At 48.3% G+C, this 15,280-nt stretch overlaps 1 protein-coding gene and 2 non-coding genes across 14 annotated transcripts in view; all 3 read right to left on the reverse strand.

Moving 5' to 3' along the window:
• Positions 1 to 291: 291 nt before the first annotated feature.
• The window catches only part of UBAP2L (ubiquitin associated protein 2 like), a 32,762-nt gene continuing 17,773 nt past the window's right edge, over positions 292 to 15,280 (reverse strand). For 5 of the 12 annotated variants that reach the window (XM_062597666.1, XM_062597673.1, XM_062597669.1 and 2 more), the window contains 17 exons: positions 14,333 to 14,534; positions 12,704 to 12,981; positions 12,086 to 12,258; positions 10,988 to 11,177; positions 10,249 to 10,303; positions 9,645 to 9,819; positions 8,930 to 9,002; positions 7,954 to 8,149; positions 7,772 to 7,860; positions 6,958 to 7,011; positions 6,209 to 6,290; positions 4,464 to 4,681; positions 4,269 to 4,374; positions 2,937 to 3,004; positions 2,393 to 2,590; positions 1,894 to 1,944; positions 292 to 1,237 (listed from right to left, as the gene is read on the reverse strand). In XM_062597666.1, the coding sequence (XP_062453650.1) occupies positions 1,142 to 1,237; positions 1,894 to 1,944; positions 2,393 to 2,590; positions 2,937 to 3,004; positions 4,269 to 4,374; positions 4,464 to 4,681; positions 6,209 to 6,290; positions 6,958 to 7,011; positions 7,772 to 7,860; positions 7,954 to 8,149; positions 8,930 to 9,002; positions 9,645 to 9,819; positions 10,249 to 10,303; positions 10,988 to 11,177; positions 12,086 to 12,258; positions 12,704 to 12,981; positions 14,333 to 14,534 (2,304 nt within the window). In that variant the 3' untranslated portion in view covers positions 292 to 1,141. The remainder of the gene's footprint in view (positions 1,238 to 1,893; positions 1,945 to 2,392; positions 2,591 to 2,936; positions 3,005 to 4,268; positions 4,375 to 4,463; positions 4,682 to 6,208; positions 6,291 to 6,957; positions 7,012 to 7,771; positions 7,861 to 7,953; positions 8,150 to 8,929; positions 9,003 to 9,644; positions 9,820 to 10,248; positions 10,304 to 10,987; positions 11,178 to 12,085; positions 12,259 to 12,703; positions 12,982 to 14,332; positions 14,535 to 15,280) is intronic. The other 7 variants (XM_062597675.1, XM_062597672.1, XM_062597674.1 and 4 more) reach the window with 4 other exon arrangements.
• Positions 6,385 to 6,520, reverse strand: LOC134152617 (small nucleolar RNA SNORA58). Its single transcript, XR_009961044.1, has one exon. It is a non-coding gene; the product is annotated as a small nucleolar RNA SNORA58 (small nucleolar RNA).
• Positions 11,690 to 11,826, reverse strand: LOC134152618 (small nucleolar RNA SNORA58). Its single transcript, XR_009961045.1, has one exon. It is a non-coding gene; the product is annotated as a small nucleolar RNA SNORA58 (small nucleolar RNA).

The following is a 15,280-nucleotide window of genomic DNA, read 5'->3' on the forward strand; positions in this document are numbered from 1 at the left end:
CCGTCCCGGGGTGGCGCTGCATCCCCGCCGCCCCGGGCGCCCGGGCCCGGCCCGCCCCGGCAGGAGGGGCTCAGTGCCCGTGCGGAGCCCGCGCCCCGCCGGCTGTGGGGAGAGGGGGCTGCTGAAGGGAGGGAAAAAATAATAATAAAACCTGCAAGAAAAAAAAAATAAAAAATAAAAAATAAAAAGAGAGAGAGAGAGAGGGATTCTGCTGGCCTCCAGGGAACCAACCTCCCACTGCCCCGGGCTCCCCGTACCCTGCACCAAAAATACTGAACAAGGCTCAGAAGGTAGGTATTAAAAAATACACACATCACTTTGTGATCTTTATTCTCTTTAGTAAATAACCCACACGGGGGCTTCATTTGAAGTGACCAGTTTGAACTGAAAAATACAAGATCTGGACTGCATAGAAAAAAAGACCAAAAAATAAACCAAAAGCAGAAGATACTTACAGCGTGCAAGGGGGCAGGGGCTGGACCTGCACTCGGGGCCCACAGGGAAGGGGCACAGATGGAGAACATAAAATAACGGGGTGCCCTCCATGGCTCCTCAGGGCTGGATGCAGAGAGCAGCGGAGTGTGGGTGAGGAAATGAGAGAACTACAGGACGGCGTGGGGTTTTTGTTTTTATATACAAGACACATTTATCCATTAAATTTAGAACACGGTACAAAAAAACACTTCAACTAATTCATCTTACAATGCTGTTCATATCAATTACTGTTCTTATTCCTAATAAAGGGGGTTTGCTGTAGGCGACTCGCAGCTTCCACTCCTTTGGATCCAAGAGGTTCTAGGGCAGCAGGAGGCATGGGGAGGAGGCATGGGAGAAGGGAGCAAGGAGTAAAAACCAAAAAAGGCCCCTACGGCAAACGATTCAGAATCTGAATGCAGAGAGAGGGGGGAAGAGAAAAAAAAAAAAAAAAAGAAAAGAAAAAATACAAATTCTATATTACATACAACAGGAAAGGTGGCTGAAAACAACGCAGAGCCGCCTGCTGGCCTGCCCTGCCCAGGGGGCTGTGGGGCCTGGGCGCTGCCCCGCGGCAGGGCGCTCTCCTCCCCGGGGATCCTTCAGCGTCAGGTTCAGTGAGATTTCTCTTCTGGAAGCGAGTGGCGGGCGAGGGGCCGCTCAGGCCTCAGTTGGTGCCCCAGCTGTAGCTGTTGTAGGCAGACTTGTTGGCCTGGGATTTCTGGGGGATGGAGCTGCCTTGGCTGCGCTGCCCGGAGCCACTCTGCAGGGAGGGGGCAAGAAGGGGAAGCAGACTGTTACCACGAGGGAAACGGGTGCCCCGGTCCCGGGGTCCCAGCCCCGGCCTGCGCGGTGCCTGCGGCGGCTCGAGCTCGGTCGCGGGCAGCACCATCCCCACAGAGCAGCTCCGGCCGGCAGGGCCCGCAGAGCCGCGGCTCCTCGGCGCTCCGCTGACCCGCCTCAGCCCAGCGCAAGCTCCCCCAGGCCTGGGGCTGCGCGGCCCGGGCTGCCTCCTGCACCGAGCGCCCAGCGCAGCCTGCGGGTGACCCTCGCGCAACGCCGCCTGCCGCCCCCGCAGCCACGGAGCCTCCCCCGCCGCACAAGCCACTCTGCGCCTTCCTCCAGGCCAGCACTGCATCCAACACCGCAGGCAGCAAGGGCCCCCGACAGCTCTGCGGGGGCTGCTGCGTGCCGCTCCGCCGCGCGGCAGGGAGAGAGGAAGAGGGGGAAGGGGTTGAGCACGGGGGGGTGTGTGTCTGTGTGCGCGGGTGTGTGTGGTGCACATACTGACTGAGGGCCTCTCTCCTCGCCTGGCAGGACCACAGGGAGAGAAGGAAGGGGCTACGTGAGCCTGGGGGGCCTTAGGGGCGGGGAGAGACCCCAGGGCAAGTGCAATGCATTATCAGAGAGGTTCATTACCTGGTCTTCCTGCTGGCGTTGGCAGCACAGTATCATCTGCAAATATGGAAGCTGTTGCAGTACCAGGATATGTAAAATAAAGGGACAAACTATGACAATAGAAATCCACGGTTAGACCTGAAAGCTACGGCGGGGTTGTGGCTGGTGGCGAGTAACCCCTTTACTGCTGGCCTGTGAAGCCACCATTCCGAGGAACGGGGAGGTCCGGACGTACCAGGTATGTCTGCGTGAAGGGGCACTACCCGAACGTACCTGGTACAGCCCAGCAGCAATGGGGCTGTGCCAAGTACCCCCCAGCTGAGTGCACCCCGGGCCTTCCTCACCTCTTGCTCTTACAGGCCCTGTGTGTATGTGCAGGTGTGAGCATGTGCGTGTCACCGCGTGTCTGCATGTGTCCGCTGTGGGGCGTGAGGGAGGGAGGGAGAGGGGGGCCAGGGGAGCAAGAGCCCTAGGAAACACCCAGCGAGGGCCTGGGGGAGGGAGGGAGGGGGTCGCTTACCTGCCCATCCTGCTGCAGGTGGTGATGGAGGATCTGTGAATGGGGCTGCTGATGCGGGGTCAGGATGTGCATGAACGGGGTGGGAGGGTACGCCGCAGCCGTCGCAGGGTTGATGGGGCCACCGCTGCCTAGTGCTGAAGGCAAGTTGAAGGAGGCTGCCGGGGTTCCAGTGTGAAATCCCTGCTTCTCGAAGGATTGCTGACAAGCAAGCACCAATGGCAGAGTAAGAGCTGGGCACCTGGGCTGTGCTCCCCTGCCTCTTTCAGGCAGGGTCTGCCCCTTCTGAGCGCTACAAGTAACAGCACCAGTCACAGACAGGGCAGGGGAGCCTGCGCAGTGCAGAGAATGGAAGCAATCTCTGCCCACGACCCTCCCCAGCCTGCATGGGTTCAGAATTGCTCCAGGCTGGGAAAGGCCATATATTTTGCTCTATATTCTCCCTGTCTGGCTGCTCCAAGGGGAAGAAGCCTCACCACCCATGGACGCTGCATTAGAGCCAAGGTTCCACCCACCAGCGAAGCTACACCTTCCCAGAGACACTAACCTGAGTTTTGGAGTAGACAGAGCCCGAGATGTCTGGCACTCCTGTATTACTGGATGTCACAGATACACCTGGGAAGGAGGAAACATGGAAGAAACTATGAGGAAATAGGCAACAGCCACCAGTTCAGCAGGAGCTTCTCCCAGCAGCATCATAGGTAAAGAGCTCTAGCAGCCTAGCAGACAAGTAACACTTGGAGACAGTCATCTTCTGAGAGAGCACGGTCTGGGTAAGGCCAAGTCATAATGTGCCTACACGTGTTGAGGGTCTCCTGGTCTGGATGACAGTACTTTGCTGAATGCCTACAGAAACAAACACGTATGCCTGTTGCCACCAAGACTTGTTCTTGAAAAACAGAGAAAGTAGCAACTCAGAGGAGCCAAGGAGATGTAGCAGGCAAATAACAACACAAACTCGCAGCCTGATGTGGCAGCAAGAAGGGCTGAAGAGCTCCTTGGCCGCAAGTCAGGGAATTCCATGTAAATGTGACTCAGCTCCATAGGCTGGCATGGCTGGTGCAACCACTGGCAACATTGGCAAACAGCCCACATTTCTGATGCCCACAATTTCTACAGGTAGCAGGATAGAAGAAAGCTTCAGCAATCATTTGAGGGCTGGAAAGTGTTGCGATGAGAGATTTGAAATACTCAGTGTTTGGTTTCTCAGGAAGATGATTAAGATAACTTACTACAAAGTGAAGTATCTTTGTGAAGAGAGAAAAAAAAAAGTCCTCAAAGGCTCCAACGCAGTGAAAAAAAGGTATGATAGGAACCAAAAAGCTGGAAACAGGACCTAAAGGTAGGCCCTTTATAAAATCAGTAGAAAAATTAACCAGCGAATCCCAATACTATGAGAAGTGGCAAGTTCACAACTTTCTGGTATCTCCGAATTAAAACAAGACACTTTTCTAGAAAACATGCATCTGCCAAACAAGCCAGACAGCCAGATAAGTTTCCAGACTCAAATATGGAATGATTTTATCTATTGATTACACAAAGGCAGTAGAAGATACAATTATGTGGCAATTTCTTGTTCTAAACCCTGATGCAACACAAATGTCCAAGGCCTCAGCTGTCCAACTGTGGCTCTCAGAGGAGGGTATGAAACACTGTACTCTTCAAATTACATCAGACCTGCTAACACAGGAGAAGTCTGGGCCATTTCAAGGAGAACCAAGTGACATGCAAGTTGCACCAAGGTATTTTCCCTTGCAATACATTTTGAATGCTGCTGGAGACACCAAGAAAACAATCTCCCCATTCTGTCAGTGAGACTGAACAAGCCCTGCCACTGCCAATAGCAACTGTCAAGGAGAAACACTGCCAGGCCTCTTACCAGTGCTGTATCCATGAGAGCCATAGCCGCTGGGCTGCTGGAAAGGGGTTGCTGATGCATTGACGCTGACATTCACACCATGCTGCTTGGAAGAGGTAGGAGCAACCTAACGGATGGAGAGGAGCAGAGTGAGAAGAGCTCTTGCTGCATAGCTCTCTTGACCCAGATTCCCAGCCCTGCCTCTGGAACACTCACAGGGAACACGGCGGGCCCATACTGGAAGGTGCTAGGGAGCCCTGGTACCCCTGTATAGTATGGCAGACTGGTGTAACTGTAGCCAGGAGGCAGCGCTGGGTTCAGGAACGTCTGCTGCGTTGTGTGGTGAGTCTGTGTCTGGCTCTGTTGAGGCTGGGCCAACGTTGTTGCAGGAGCAGGTGAAGAGGCATCACCTCGACCAAACTTTGTTAAGTCACCTGGAATATATGAGAAGGAAAACTGAAGAACATATAGATCAACTACTTGCCCTTGTTCTGTTTTAATCTAGAAGTGGTTAAGCTGCTGTTGATCGAAAGCTGTGCCAACTCCTCCTCCAGTTACGAACAACTGCTGTATTTGCAATCTTTGCCCTCAGATCCCTGCATGCAAGTGCCAGGTAGATACTACATAAAGGTAAGCTGTTAACTGCTTTCCCATTCTGTACATCTCTTGCACTACTGAAGGACCAAAAAGTAGATAATTTTAGAGAAGAAAAGAAAGCCACAACAGCTAAGCTGCAGTGATGTGCAGCCTGATGTCAGTCCATGATCCAGCATGAGATAAATCTTGCCACTGGTGACCTGCATAAGAAGGGAGACCAGATGCTAGAGTTCTCCCCAAGCCATCTCAGTGCATCAACAGCAACCCTAAAAACACACTCCAGAACCAGACCAGAGGCAGCAGCTTGGGGGCCCTGTCCTACCAGCAAACAGCTCCTCATTGAAGATAAGAGTCAAATATCTTCCAGCTGAAGATGTGAATGGCCTCTTTCTTACAGGGCTGCTCACGTCTCCCTCCTCTTCTTTGCAGTGTGGCACCGACTCAAATGCACTGCAGAGGCCCAGCAGCCCTCAGAGAATCACTTCCTCTCTTCCTAGCTAGCAGTCTGGGCACTACGCAAGGGCTTGGCTTGATGGCTTGGGGAAGCCTCCATTTGCTCTTCTTTAGGAGCACCTGCTTGGCTCTTTCAAACACTCTCCCTATTCAGAGCTCACACAGTAAGGCACTGAATTTCTCAATTCTGCTCCAGCTCACAGGCAAGACAAGGATAACTATAAACATTAATTATCACCAAAGTTAACTTGGCACATTATGTATGCAACAGTCCATCATCCTGAGCTTGGGGTTTCAAGCAAGGTTTTTGTGAGCCACAAACTGAAACAACTCCTGAAGCACAGGAAAGCTTAGAGCAACTGCTGCTCACAGTTTTCAGTGCTTTACTCTGAATCAGCAGCTAGAAGGCACTAAGGTCAATGAAATAAATGGTCAGCTACTGGACATTTGATTTAAATTTGACAAAGATTCTAAGCATCCTGCTTTCTTTAACCATGAGATTGCTGCAGAGTTTTAAAAACTTCATTTATCCAGATATTCAACATGGATTTTACGTTTTCTTTACATTTTTACTCAAAGCACCTGCAGAGTAGTGCTCACTGCTCAACTCCTGTCTCACTAAGACCTGAAAGACAGTTCCAGTTTTCTGCCTTATGCATTCTTCCAGCCCTTCCTCACTTCCTTTCCAGCTGCTATTTGTCCATATCTTTCTGGTAATATGTCTAGACAGGACCAGATTGATCCAAGAGAAGTCAAGAACTTAGCTTCTGGGAAAAGCGCTACAGACTAAAGCACGCACAGGAAGCTGGTGCAGACATAATTCCAGTGGACAACTGCAAAGTAAATAAGCAGCAATGTGTTCAGGAAGAACATTTGATTCAATACGTGATCAGATTGATCCTTTTCCCTACCAGAGTATGGATTGCTGCTCAGGCTGCCATCTCTTCCAGTCAGCGGGGTAGTAGGTGTAGGGAATGGGATGCTGTAGTAATCCTAAAGGATAAAAAGATAAGAAATTCCATAAGCTCTATCCACAAATGTCAAGATGCATCTTTTGGAAAACAAGGTTTTGTGGGATGCAACCGCTAGATATTTGGAGTATCGCACTTCAATCAGTCACACCAATGCTGATGATAGCTTGCAGCAACTCCAGGTTTTTATTGCATGCACCATCCCCCTCATCTGGCTATGAGAAGAACCAGATAAGGTCTACTGGTATGCAGTCCTTAAACTGCCTGGACTTTCTTTCCCCAGCACATCACAACACAGGGAAGACTCACCATACTCCTTAAAAAAAGGAAAGCATTCTCAGAAGAGCATTTAGTCACTGCCTCTTTCAAGTAATCAGAGAAAAATATTTGCAAGAACTCCTCACAGCACTGTCAGAAAACACAGCTTTGCCTACATTAGATAATATATTCCCTAGCTCCACCATCAATACTGCTGTCTGAACAACTAGTGCTATTAATTCCCTCATGCAAAGGAGCAACTGATTAACTCATCACTATTCCTAAAGAGGTATATCCTTTTAGCATCCCATTTTGCCAGCTCTTCAGGACTACTTCACAATCTGGCACGTCTAAGTACCCAAAGCATGCAGAACAGACTAGTTGCCAGGACTAGCAGCAGCAGAGTACCTACATTAGTCTTCAGTACTCACCAATGGGAATCTCGTCTGGAGCATTTGCAAGTCATCATATCCATACACCTGTGGCTAGAAAAGGAGCGGGAGGCAAGGTTAGGAACACAGATTGTGAATGTTCCAATCACATTGTTAGATAAAGCCAGAAGCAAGTGATCAGAGGCTATGCAATTATCTAAGCACAGGCAGCCAGCATTCACAATTGCAAGACAGACAGCCTGGAGTTTTTTTACTGAGTCACCCAAATGAATGGTGAGCACCAATGCTTAGCATCACTGCTTCACACTGCTTAAAGCAATGGCACTTGATAATCTTCCCTCTAGAAATCATTCCAACATCGAAAGTTCTGTTTTACCTTCAGGACGAACTGCAATGCAGCTCAAGACTTTGAGGCAGTCACCTCCCTTGTTCTGACTGTTTGGCCATTATCATACCATGCTGCTGATGCAGTTCTATACTTTCATAAGCCATACTCTGACAAAGGCTTGTTCCTCCCCAGAAGATTAGGAGGTCACATAAAAATGAGCAGACAATACCCTCTCTGTAATGAACAGCATTACAGACATTTATCTCCATGGGCACATGGATTTCTCCCGTCCCTCTTCTATGGCAGATCGGACATCCAAACTCTTCCTATTCCAGGCAGCCCCCAGCAGGCCAGTGTTAAATGTTTATATTACAAGGTCAACCACATTAAATCTGCTTGACTGCATCTGGTGCCAACTTGAGCTTTTCTGGTATGTTTCACCCCTCTGTCCTAGCTAAAGACAGAGCTAGAAGGATCCAGTGGCATGCCGTACCACTGCAAAGAGCCGGCAGTCACCCCACTCACCGGATAGGCATGTAGTAACCCTGGAGCCATGATGTATGGGTTAGGCAACAATGGTGGAACTCCAGGAGGGAGATTGGGAGGGGCTTTTCCTGAAGGAAAAGTTGAAAAGTGAAACAAACAGCCGAAGCTGTTTTTTTGAGCCCCCACACCCTCCTCCTGTTTAGCAGTACCCAAGAAAGTACCTGATGTTGTTGCAACCGAACTGCGAGTTGAGGCCGTCACTGTGGAGTTACTGCTGAGGCTGAGGCCCAGGCTGCTGACACTGCTGAGACTGGATGAAACACTCACCACTGGTGGAGCAGCTGATACCGTGCTGGAGGAGGTGGAGAAAGTGCTAGCAGAAGAATGGAGGCTTGCTTCACTCTCCACACTTGTGTGCTACGGAAGGAAGAGAGAGTTATGAGATCAGGCAGATACAACTGACTGGGCTTGAGCAGCACAGTCTCTGCAAGAACACTGCAGAACATGGCTCTGTCTGTGCAGCCGGACATTCCTGAGAGCCTGCTATGAGCTTGGCTGCTGCAGGCTACAAAGAAACCTACTTTGCATCTGGCTCAAGTCCAAAGTCCTGATAGCAGCCAACCCTTAACACTTCCAAGCCACTCATGCAGCTTTGTCTTAACATGTCTGTCTGCTGGGAGAAGCAGGACTAAACAGACAATTAGAGTGGGGAGATTCATTCTGATGCCGAGGTCAGCACACTGGACTCCATTCTGTAGAAGTTCCAGCCCAAAATACGCTTGGTGACACTACCAGCTACTAGTCTGTTTTGATATCTGTTTGCAACTCTGCCTTTTCTGTGGCACTTTTCTCTCAACATCTACTACAAGCTAGAAAGATAGCTGCTGTTAAGTCTGAAGCAGGCTGCACACCAGAAAGCCTCAGGCTGGCGGTTCACACACTGTATTTTGAAGTAACTCTCTCTCTCTCTCTCTCCCCTCTGTACACAGCATACAAAGTCCTCTGTGACACCACTAGGACAAGTGGCACTCTCCAGTGTGACAGAGCACACTCACTAACCAGCGATCAGGCAATTCCTGTCACTTGCATGTTGCATGTCCCTGCCAGTTGCACACCCAAGGTAAGGAACATCAGCAGACCTCTCTGAGCTCAGCAAGAATATAGGGCTACACAGTGCTAGAGCACACCAAGACCCACCAGAAGAGTTGAAGTTGATGTTCGCCCAGAGGATGTAGATGAGGACAGACTGTTCTGTTGAGTGGGTAATGTACTGTGGAAGAAGGAAAAAACACTATCAATTGCAGGTGCAAAAGCCTGTAACAGTAACACCAAGCCCACTGCCACTTCTGGCTCTCCACTTACTCTACGAAAAGAAGGACAGCTCCATTACCTGAAGACACTGATCACGTCTGAGAAATCCATCAGGCCTAACTGTACCAAGACGCCCAATCAGTAGGAATGCATCATAACAAATCTAACAGCTCACAACCCAGGACTTGAACTGGCAAGGCTTCCCAGACAGAGCACCTATGTTGCCCTGAGGAGGAGGGCCTGGCAGCTTGATGAGCTCCACCAGCACTCCAGCTGCATATGTATTCCTCTCATCTAATTCTGGATATTTAGAAGTTTGTCATCAGGGCAGCAGCAACAGCCAAGCAGCTCTAGATGGACCCAGTACTCTTCAAGAAGGTATCTCTGGATAGGACGAGTTGTATCTGGGAGCATCTCCCCATCCTGGCTGCATAGAGCTTACGTGAGACACAGACTTTGACGTCTACTAGATCCCAGGGATTAGGTAAACTGAATCCTACTGCTGTATCAGAGTACGGACCCTGAGTGGGAAGGGAGACTGTAGAGGCAACCAGGCAGAGCCTGGCATCTGCTTCTGTAAAAATTCATCTGCCAACCTCACCTGCTGAGTTGGGTGGTGGTTGTACTGGGGAGTTCCTCACTGTGGCTCAGGCTGCTCAGAGCTGATGAGTGTTGGCTGGCTGTTGTCAGCAAGGATGATGCAGACACCCCATCATTTAGAGGAGTAATACTGGGAGCAGAGGGGGAATCAGATTTCACCGTGGGGCCTGCAGCACCTGTGAACAAGGTCTTTGTGTTAGGGGCAACTACTAGCAGCTCTTGGAGGAGCTGGGAGACCTGGACCTTCCCTCGCTGCTGATGATCAGTTCCATAGCTGAGACTATGCCACTATGCTCTATGCCCCAGTTTACACCCACCAATATCACAGGGCCACTGGCTCTGCCAAGAGCTTCAAGATCTGCAAATGAGATGCCTTTTCCAGACAAAAATCAGAAACTGTCATCACGGAGATGATGTTAAAGCAACTCATCATGGATCTATCAGTAGAAAGGTGAACACTTCAGGGTAAGCAAATTAATGTTAATGGCAGCAATCAGACTAGCAGCGAAAGGACTTTTATTAGCATAGATGATGCTTTTCACCCAAAGCAAGGAATACAAGGAGTACAAGAAACTTGGGATACCCATGCCCTCACAAACGCTTACCTTCAACAGCCTGTGTGTTTTGTAATGGTGTGGGTTGTACGGAACTGAAACCATTCTAAGGAAGGGAAAAAAAAAGATTGGGCATTGCAGCTGCTTGTTTTCAGAGGCACACTTGTCAAATTCATTCCATACTCCCTCCCAAATCATGAAAAAGGCATGCTATCAACAAGTATCAGACAGCCTCAGGACTGGTCCCAAGCTCAACTAGTCCAATGCTATAGCTGGTCCCCAGTGTGAGCTGGAAAAAAGTGCAAGAAGTCTCACTACCGCTGGTACTCAGACTGGCTTAAAATCCTGAACTCACGTTTATTAGTCAAAACTCATGTTACTGTAACTATTCCTAGCACTGAACGTTTGTCAAGTATGCAAGGCTCAAAACAAAATTAAATCCTTGGCCCGAATGTCACTCTGCAGGAGGGTAATTACACATTGCATGAAACATGGCCTGCAGTCAACTTAACTACTGTTCACATTTAACTCAACGCTACACAGTCAGGCCAGGGTCAGGAGGATCACAACTGGCACCAGCTTCCACTGGCCCAATCCCTGGCAAGTAAATATAGACTGGCTCTAGTATCTGCCAGAGAAAAGCTCTCACAAGAGCCCAGAAGCCACTTAATGAGGCTACAGGATCACAGAAACATAGCTGAAACACCCCCATTTTCCTCACTCCTTCCAAGGCAGTGCTTCTCACACCACACTTAATCAGCACAAATGGTGAGCAAAGCCATTTTCCTACCTTGGCCTGGGTCAGATCTTTCTGCGGTGAGGAAGAGATGGAATTTGGATATCGCCTTGTCTGTGTGGATCTCTGTTCGTACAGTGGTCCCTGAGCACTGTTCTGGGAGGTAAACGTTGCTGTCTGTATTGTGCCACTCTGGTAACCAGACTCCTGGCTTTGATTGGACGAAATTGTGGATGAAGATTCGCTACAAAGGAAAAAAGGAGTTTTCACTTTTCTCAAAGCATCCCTGCTGCAAGCTGTTGACCCAGACTGTAGGGTCTCCATTTCAAATGTTCAAAATGAAGATCTCCAAGCATCAGCATAAAGGCATCAAACAAAGCAGTCAACCAAACCAAGCAGAGACACATACCTAGAACAAGGCTAGCCCAACTACAGGAGAGCGTTGGCATCTACCTGCAGCCTTCCATCACAAAATGCTATATTCTAGGTGATGTTACACAAGCTGTCACCAGTCAGTTCATAACACTCAAAGGAATGGCAAGATATCAAGGGTAGTCCAACAGAAGACAGGAAATCTTTGCTTTGGCTAAATATCCTCACCTTAGATACATCTACTTCACTATGTTCTGGTGTGCTAGGCAAAGCACAGGACAAAGCATACAGAATCTGTTCACCATGAAGGAAGAGGAGTTTTCCTGGGGGTTCCTCGTCAGTATTTTCAGCAAAACAGTTTAACTACATCAGGAAACACTCACTTTCTGTACAAGTACCACAGGCCAATCAGTCACAGATTTGCCTGAATGAGTCTGCTGGCAACTTATGCTTTACTGTTGCATACACTGTCCCCCCTTTATGACTACAGGCACAGTCAGAAAGGGTCTACTGTTATGCATCATAACTAAAGCCCAACAAACAAGCTACCTTCCAAAGCTATCGATTGAATTAAATCATAGCAGTCTCATTTACCTGCTAACAGGGAATCTCTCTACCTCATATCTCACTTCCTCACCCCACATTTTACCAGACCAGAGACGGGCTGAAGAACAAACCCATCTCAGTTACACTGCTCCCTCACGGTCCGAGGCACATGGAATCAGTCTCTGCCCGCAATAGATGCATGTCCCTCTTCTCTTCCTCATTCCTGGTCCTCACCTCGCAGTGCTGGTGTACAGGCTGCTTGGAGATTGGCTAACAGCGGCGCTTGTTGTGGGCGTCGATTCGTACTCCGAAAGAACAGGCTCGGAACCAAATTGTAATGCCCCAAACTGCAGGTTTAGCCCTGAGATATCTGCTGAGCCAGGCATTTCTACTGCAAGCGCAGGAATCTGCAAGGGAGAGAAAATGCAAAAGGTCAATCTCTCCTCAGGATGAGCACAGAAGGAAAAAAAAAAAAAAGAGACTTCAAACAAGGGCAGACAAAATCAGGCAGAGAATCTAGCACAGAAACAGGCAGGCCCTTTGATGTCAGGCTGGAATATGCATCTTACTCCACTGCAGAGGAACAGAGAAAGTCCTCAAACAGCCTGAGCTTCTCAAAAATAGCTTTAGCATCCATCCTCATTTCCCACATGATGGTAGTTACAGGCTTGCATCTTCTGAACTATTCCGCTTGCCTCTGTTCAACCCAGGAAGAGAAGCTTTTCCCTATCACCCCCCCCAAAGATAGATGCTAGTATCAGAAAAGCCAAGTCCAGCCTCTCCCTCATCAGCTTAAGGGAAGTTTGCTGCAGTTCTAACACACAATACAATGCCTCCTTCCCCAATCTGCACCTTTGATGTTAACGATGCTTTTTTCTTTTGCTGCTTCAGCTTCTGCTGTGCTGGCTGGGGACTGGACGACTGGTTGTCTGAGGACCCCGGGGACATCTGGGGAACAGGATTGGTTTTGCTGGGCAGCGGTGAAGAAGGGGGTGCCGGCACTGTTGTGGAGGCAGTCACCACAGGTTGTTTCTCCTGCATAAACACTTCTATCATGGTGGAAGTTGATGTGAAGGCCTGACGCTTGGTGAAGGGACTATGCACAGAAGAGTCTGTTGGGTTCTTTAGATCTACCAAAGGAGAAAGTCAAATTATCAGGATTTTTTCCCCCCTTAAAATTCAAGTAATTTCTAAAATTTCTCAGTATCAAGATAAACAGAGTGATTCACACTATGTCTTCTCCTGGTACCTGTTAAAAATCAGATATTGAGAAACAGAATTATCAAACTGCATGCATCATTTAGCACATTAGTGTTCTGCCAAAGCAAACCGATGGTTCTGCAGAGTAGAAAACTCTAGCATTTCCACTCCCAATCTTCTGCTCTAATTGCCAACGTGAGCCTTTTAATTCCTTCTCCTGTCAGCTTTTTACCATCTCTACAGGCCAAAGTGAGCTTGGACAGCAGAAGTCATTTATCCTCCTATGAAGACTGAATATCAAAGTCTCTTGTGTGGAGCACTGCATGACTGACTCCTGCTTGCAAGGCCTGACACTGCTTCCTTCCCTTTTTCTACCAACACTGCTGCATTTCATTGCCTGGTCTTTTCCTTGCAAGCACTGAGTATCTTGGGAGCTACACCACCACTCAGGGCTGCCCATTCTCAGCACCCCACACCATCCTCTCTCTTTGCCTAAGCCTACTCAATACCACAGCTTACTAAAAACTCTTATGCTCTCCAGCTCTCCTCTGCGGTTCCTTGTCTGAAAAGATCAGGAGCTGCCAACACTGACTGCTAATAGGTCAGGGCTCAATTTTTCTTCAGCTTAAATCTGAACTAGAGCCACCTAGTGCATAAAATGCACAAGCTGAAAGAAACAGGATCAGTACTCGGCTAGGACTCAGCATTTCATTCAAAAAGCAGAAGCCTCTCAATAATCACTTATTCCCTCATGCTAGTTCAGAGGTAGAGTTACTTCTTGGCGTTTAACAGTCACTAGAATCACATTCCATTACAAAAGACATCAGGTCAACAGTCAGATGAGACTCGTAAGTGTCTGAATTTAGAAAATATTCTCTGGAGGCAGAGAATCTCAGATCTCCTCCCTGTTTCATAGCTTTATGCCCAGAAGTAGCTCTACACACTGTATGGGACTTGGAAACACCAGATCCCTGGCCCAAAAGTTGGCTGTAATGACTAAGAGACAGACTGAAATTGACTGCGCTAAGTATAAAAGGAACAAGGACAGATTCTGATATTAGTATTGTTCTACTCTAGTCAGGAAATGCTTCCCACAAACTCATACCTGCGATTCTTTTAGTTTCTCCAGCAAAGTTAACTTGGTTGTGAACTTGAGGAGCATTTAGTCAAATGGCTTTAAGATCTGCCCCTCCATTTGAATCCATCACACTGACTGCAGCATGTTTCTGCAGATCTCGGAGAATACTTTCCCTGTTGGGAAACCATACTGCTTTTCCTTACCATACTGCACAAGAGAAGAGGTCTGCGTAGTGGATCCCATGTCCCAAGAGGAGGCAGTGGTGCTCCCACCGGGCTGGGTATGCTGAGCAGCCAGCTGAGCCAGAGCCTGGGCTGTCTTGAACTGCTCCAGGAACTGAGAACCTGTGGTACTGCTGCCTTTGGCCTCCCCAACATCTCCAAATCCTTTCCCCAGCATGCTCACCTGCAGTTTCAGCAATGAAAGAACAAAGTCAATGTCTCTCTTGGCTTAGATTTAGTTCCAAGGACAGATTTTAACATTCCCTTTTAATATAAGCTGAAGTGTACTGTAATGTGCTTCTTCTCACTGGATGCTTCAGTTTAAGCCTGGAGCAAAATGTACACATGCACACAGACACCACTAACAAAGAAACTTCTTACTTCTCTCACCCTTTATCAGGTGTGAACACAAATACATTTATTTGTTGCCTAATCTACATATTGTAAAATATCATTGAAGTTCACCAAGAAAGTTAACACACAGGATCTTTAAAGAGCTACTAAAGTATTCACGCACATCCTATCTCACTTAAAAAAAAAAAAAAGACAAACATCAGTAGAATTCAGCTTTTCAGTAAGTAAGGTGGTTTTCAAAACCCTTCCTGAACTGTGTGTTCACCATTAAACACACAATTTATTTCTTTTGCCAAAGTTATACAACAAAGCATCTTTCCAGTTCTGTGCCCATCTCTGATGCAGATTTAGTACCTCCCTTCTTCACCCTTCACTACAGAGCTGCTAGCATTTTATCTCATACCAAACTCCTAACCAGTTCCACTTCTTGGAAACTGCAAGATTTGCAAGCCTCCAGACCGCAAAAGGTTTTGTCTTCTCCAAGCAGGAAAGAGCACATCTTACAAGTCGGAAAAGGGTAATAGGGGAGGAATTATCCTAATTATTTCTAATTAAAGAGTTCCAGACTCACAAATC

This window comes from Rhea pennata, chromosome 31 (assembly GCF_028389875.1).
Source record: "Rhea pennata isolate bPtePen1 chromosome 31, bPtePen1.pri, whole genome shotgun sequence".
In the NCBI taxonomy this organism is placed as follows: Eukaryota; Metazoa; Chordata; class Aves; order Rheiformes; family Rheidae; genus Rhea; species Rhea pennata.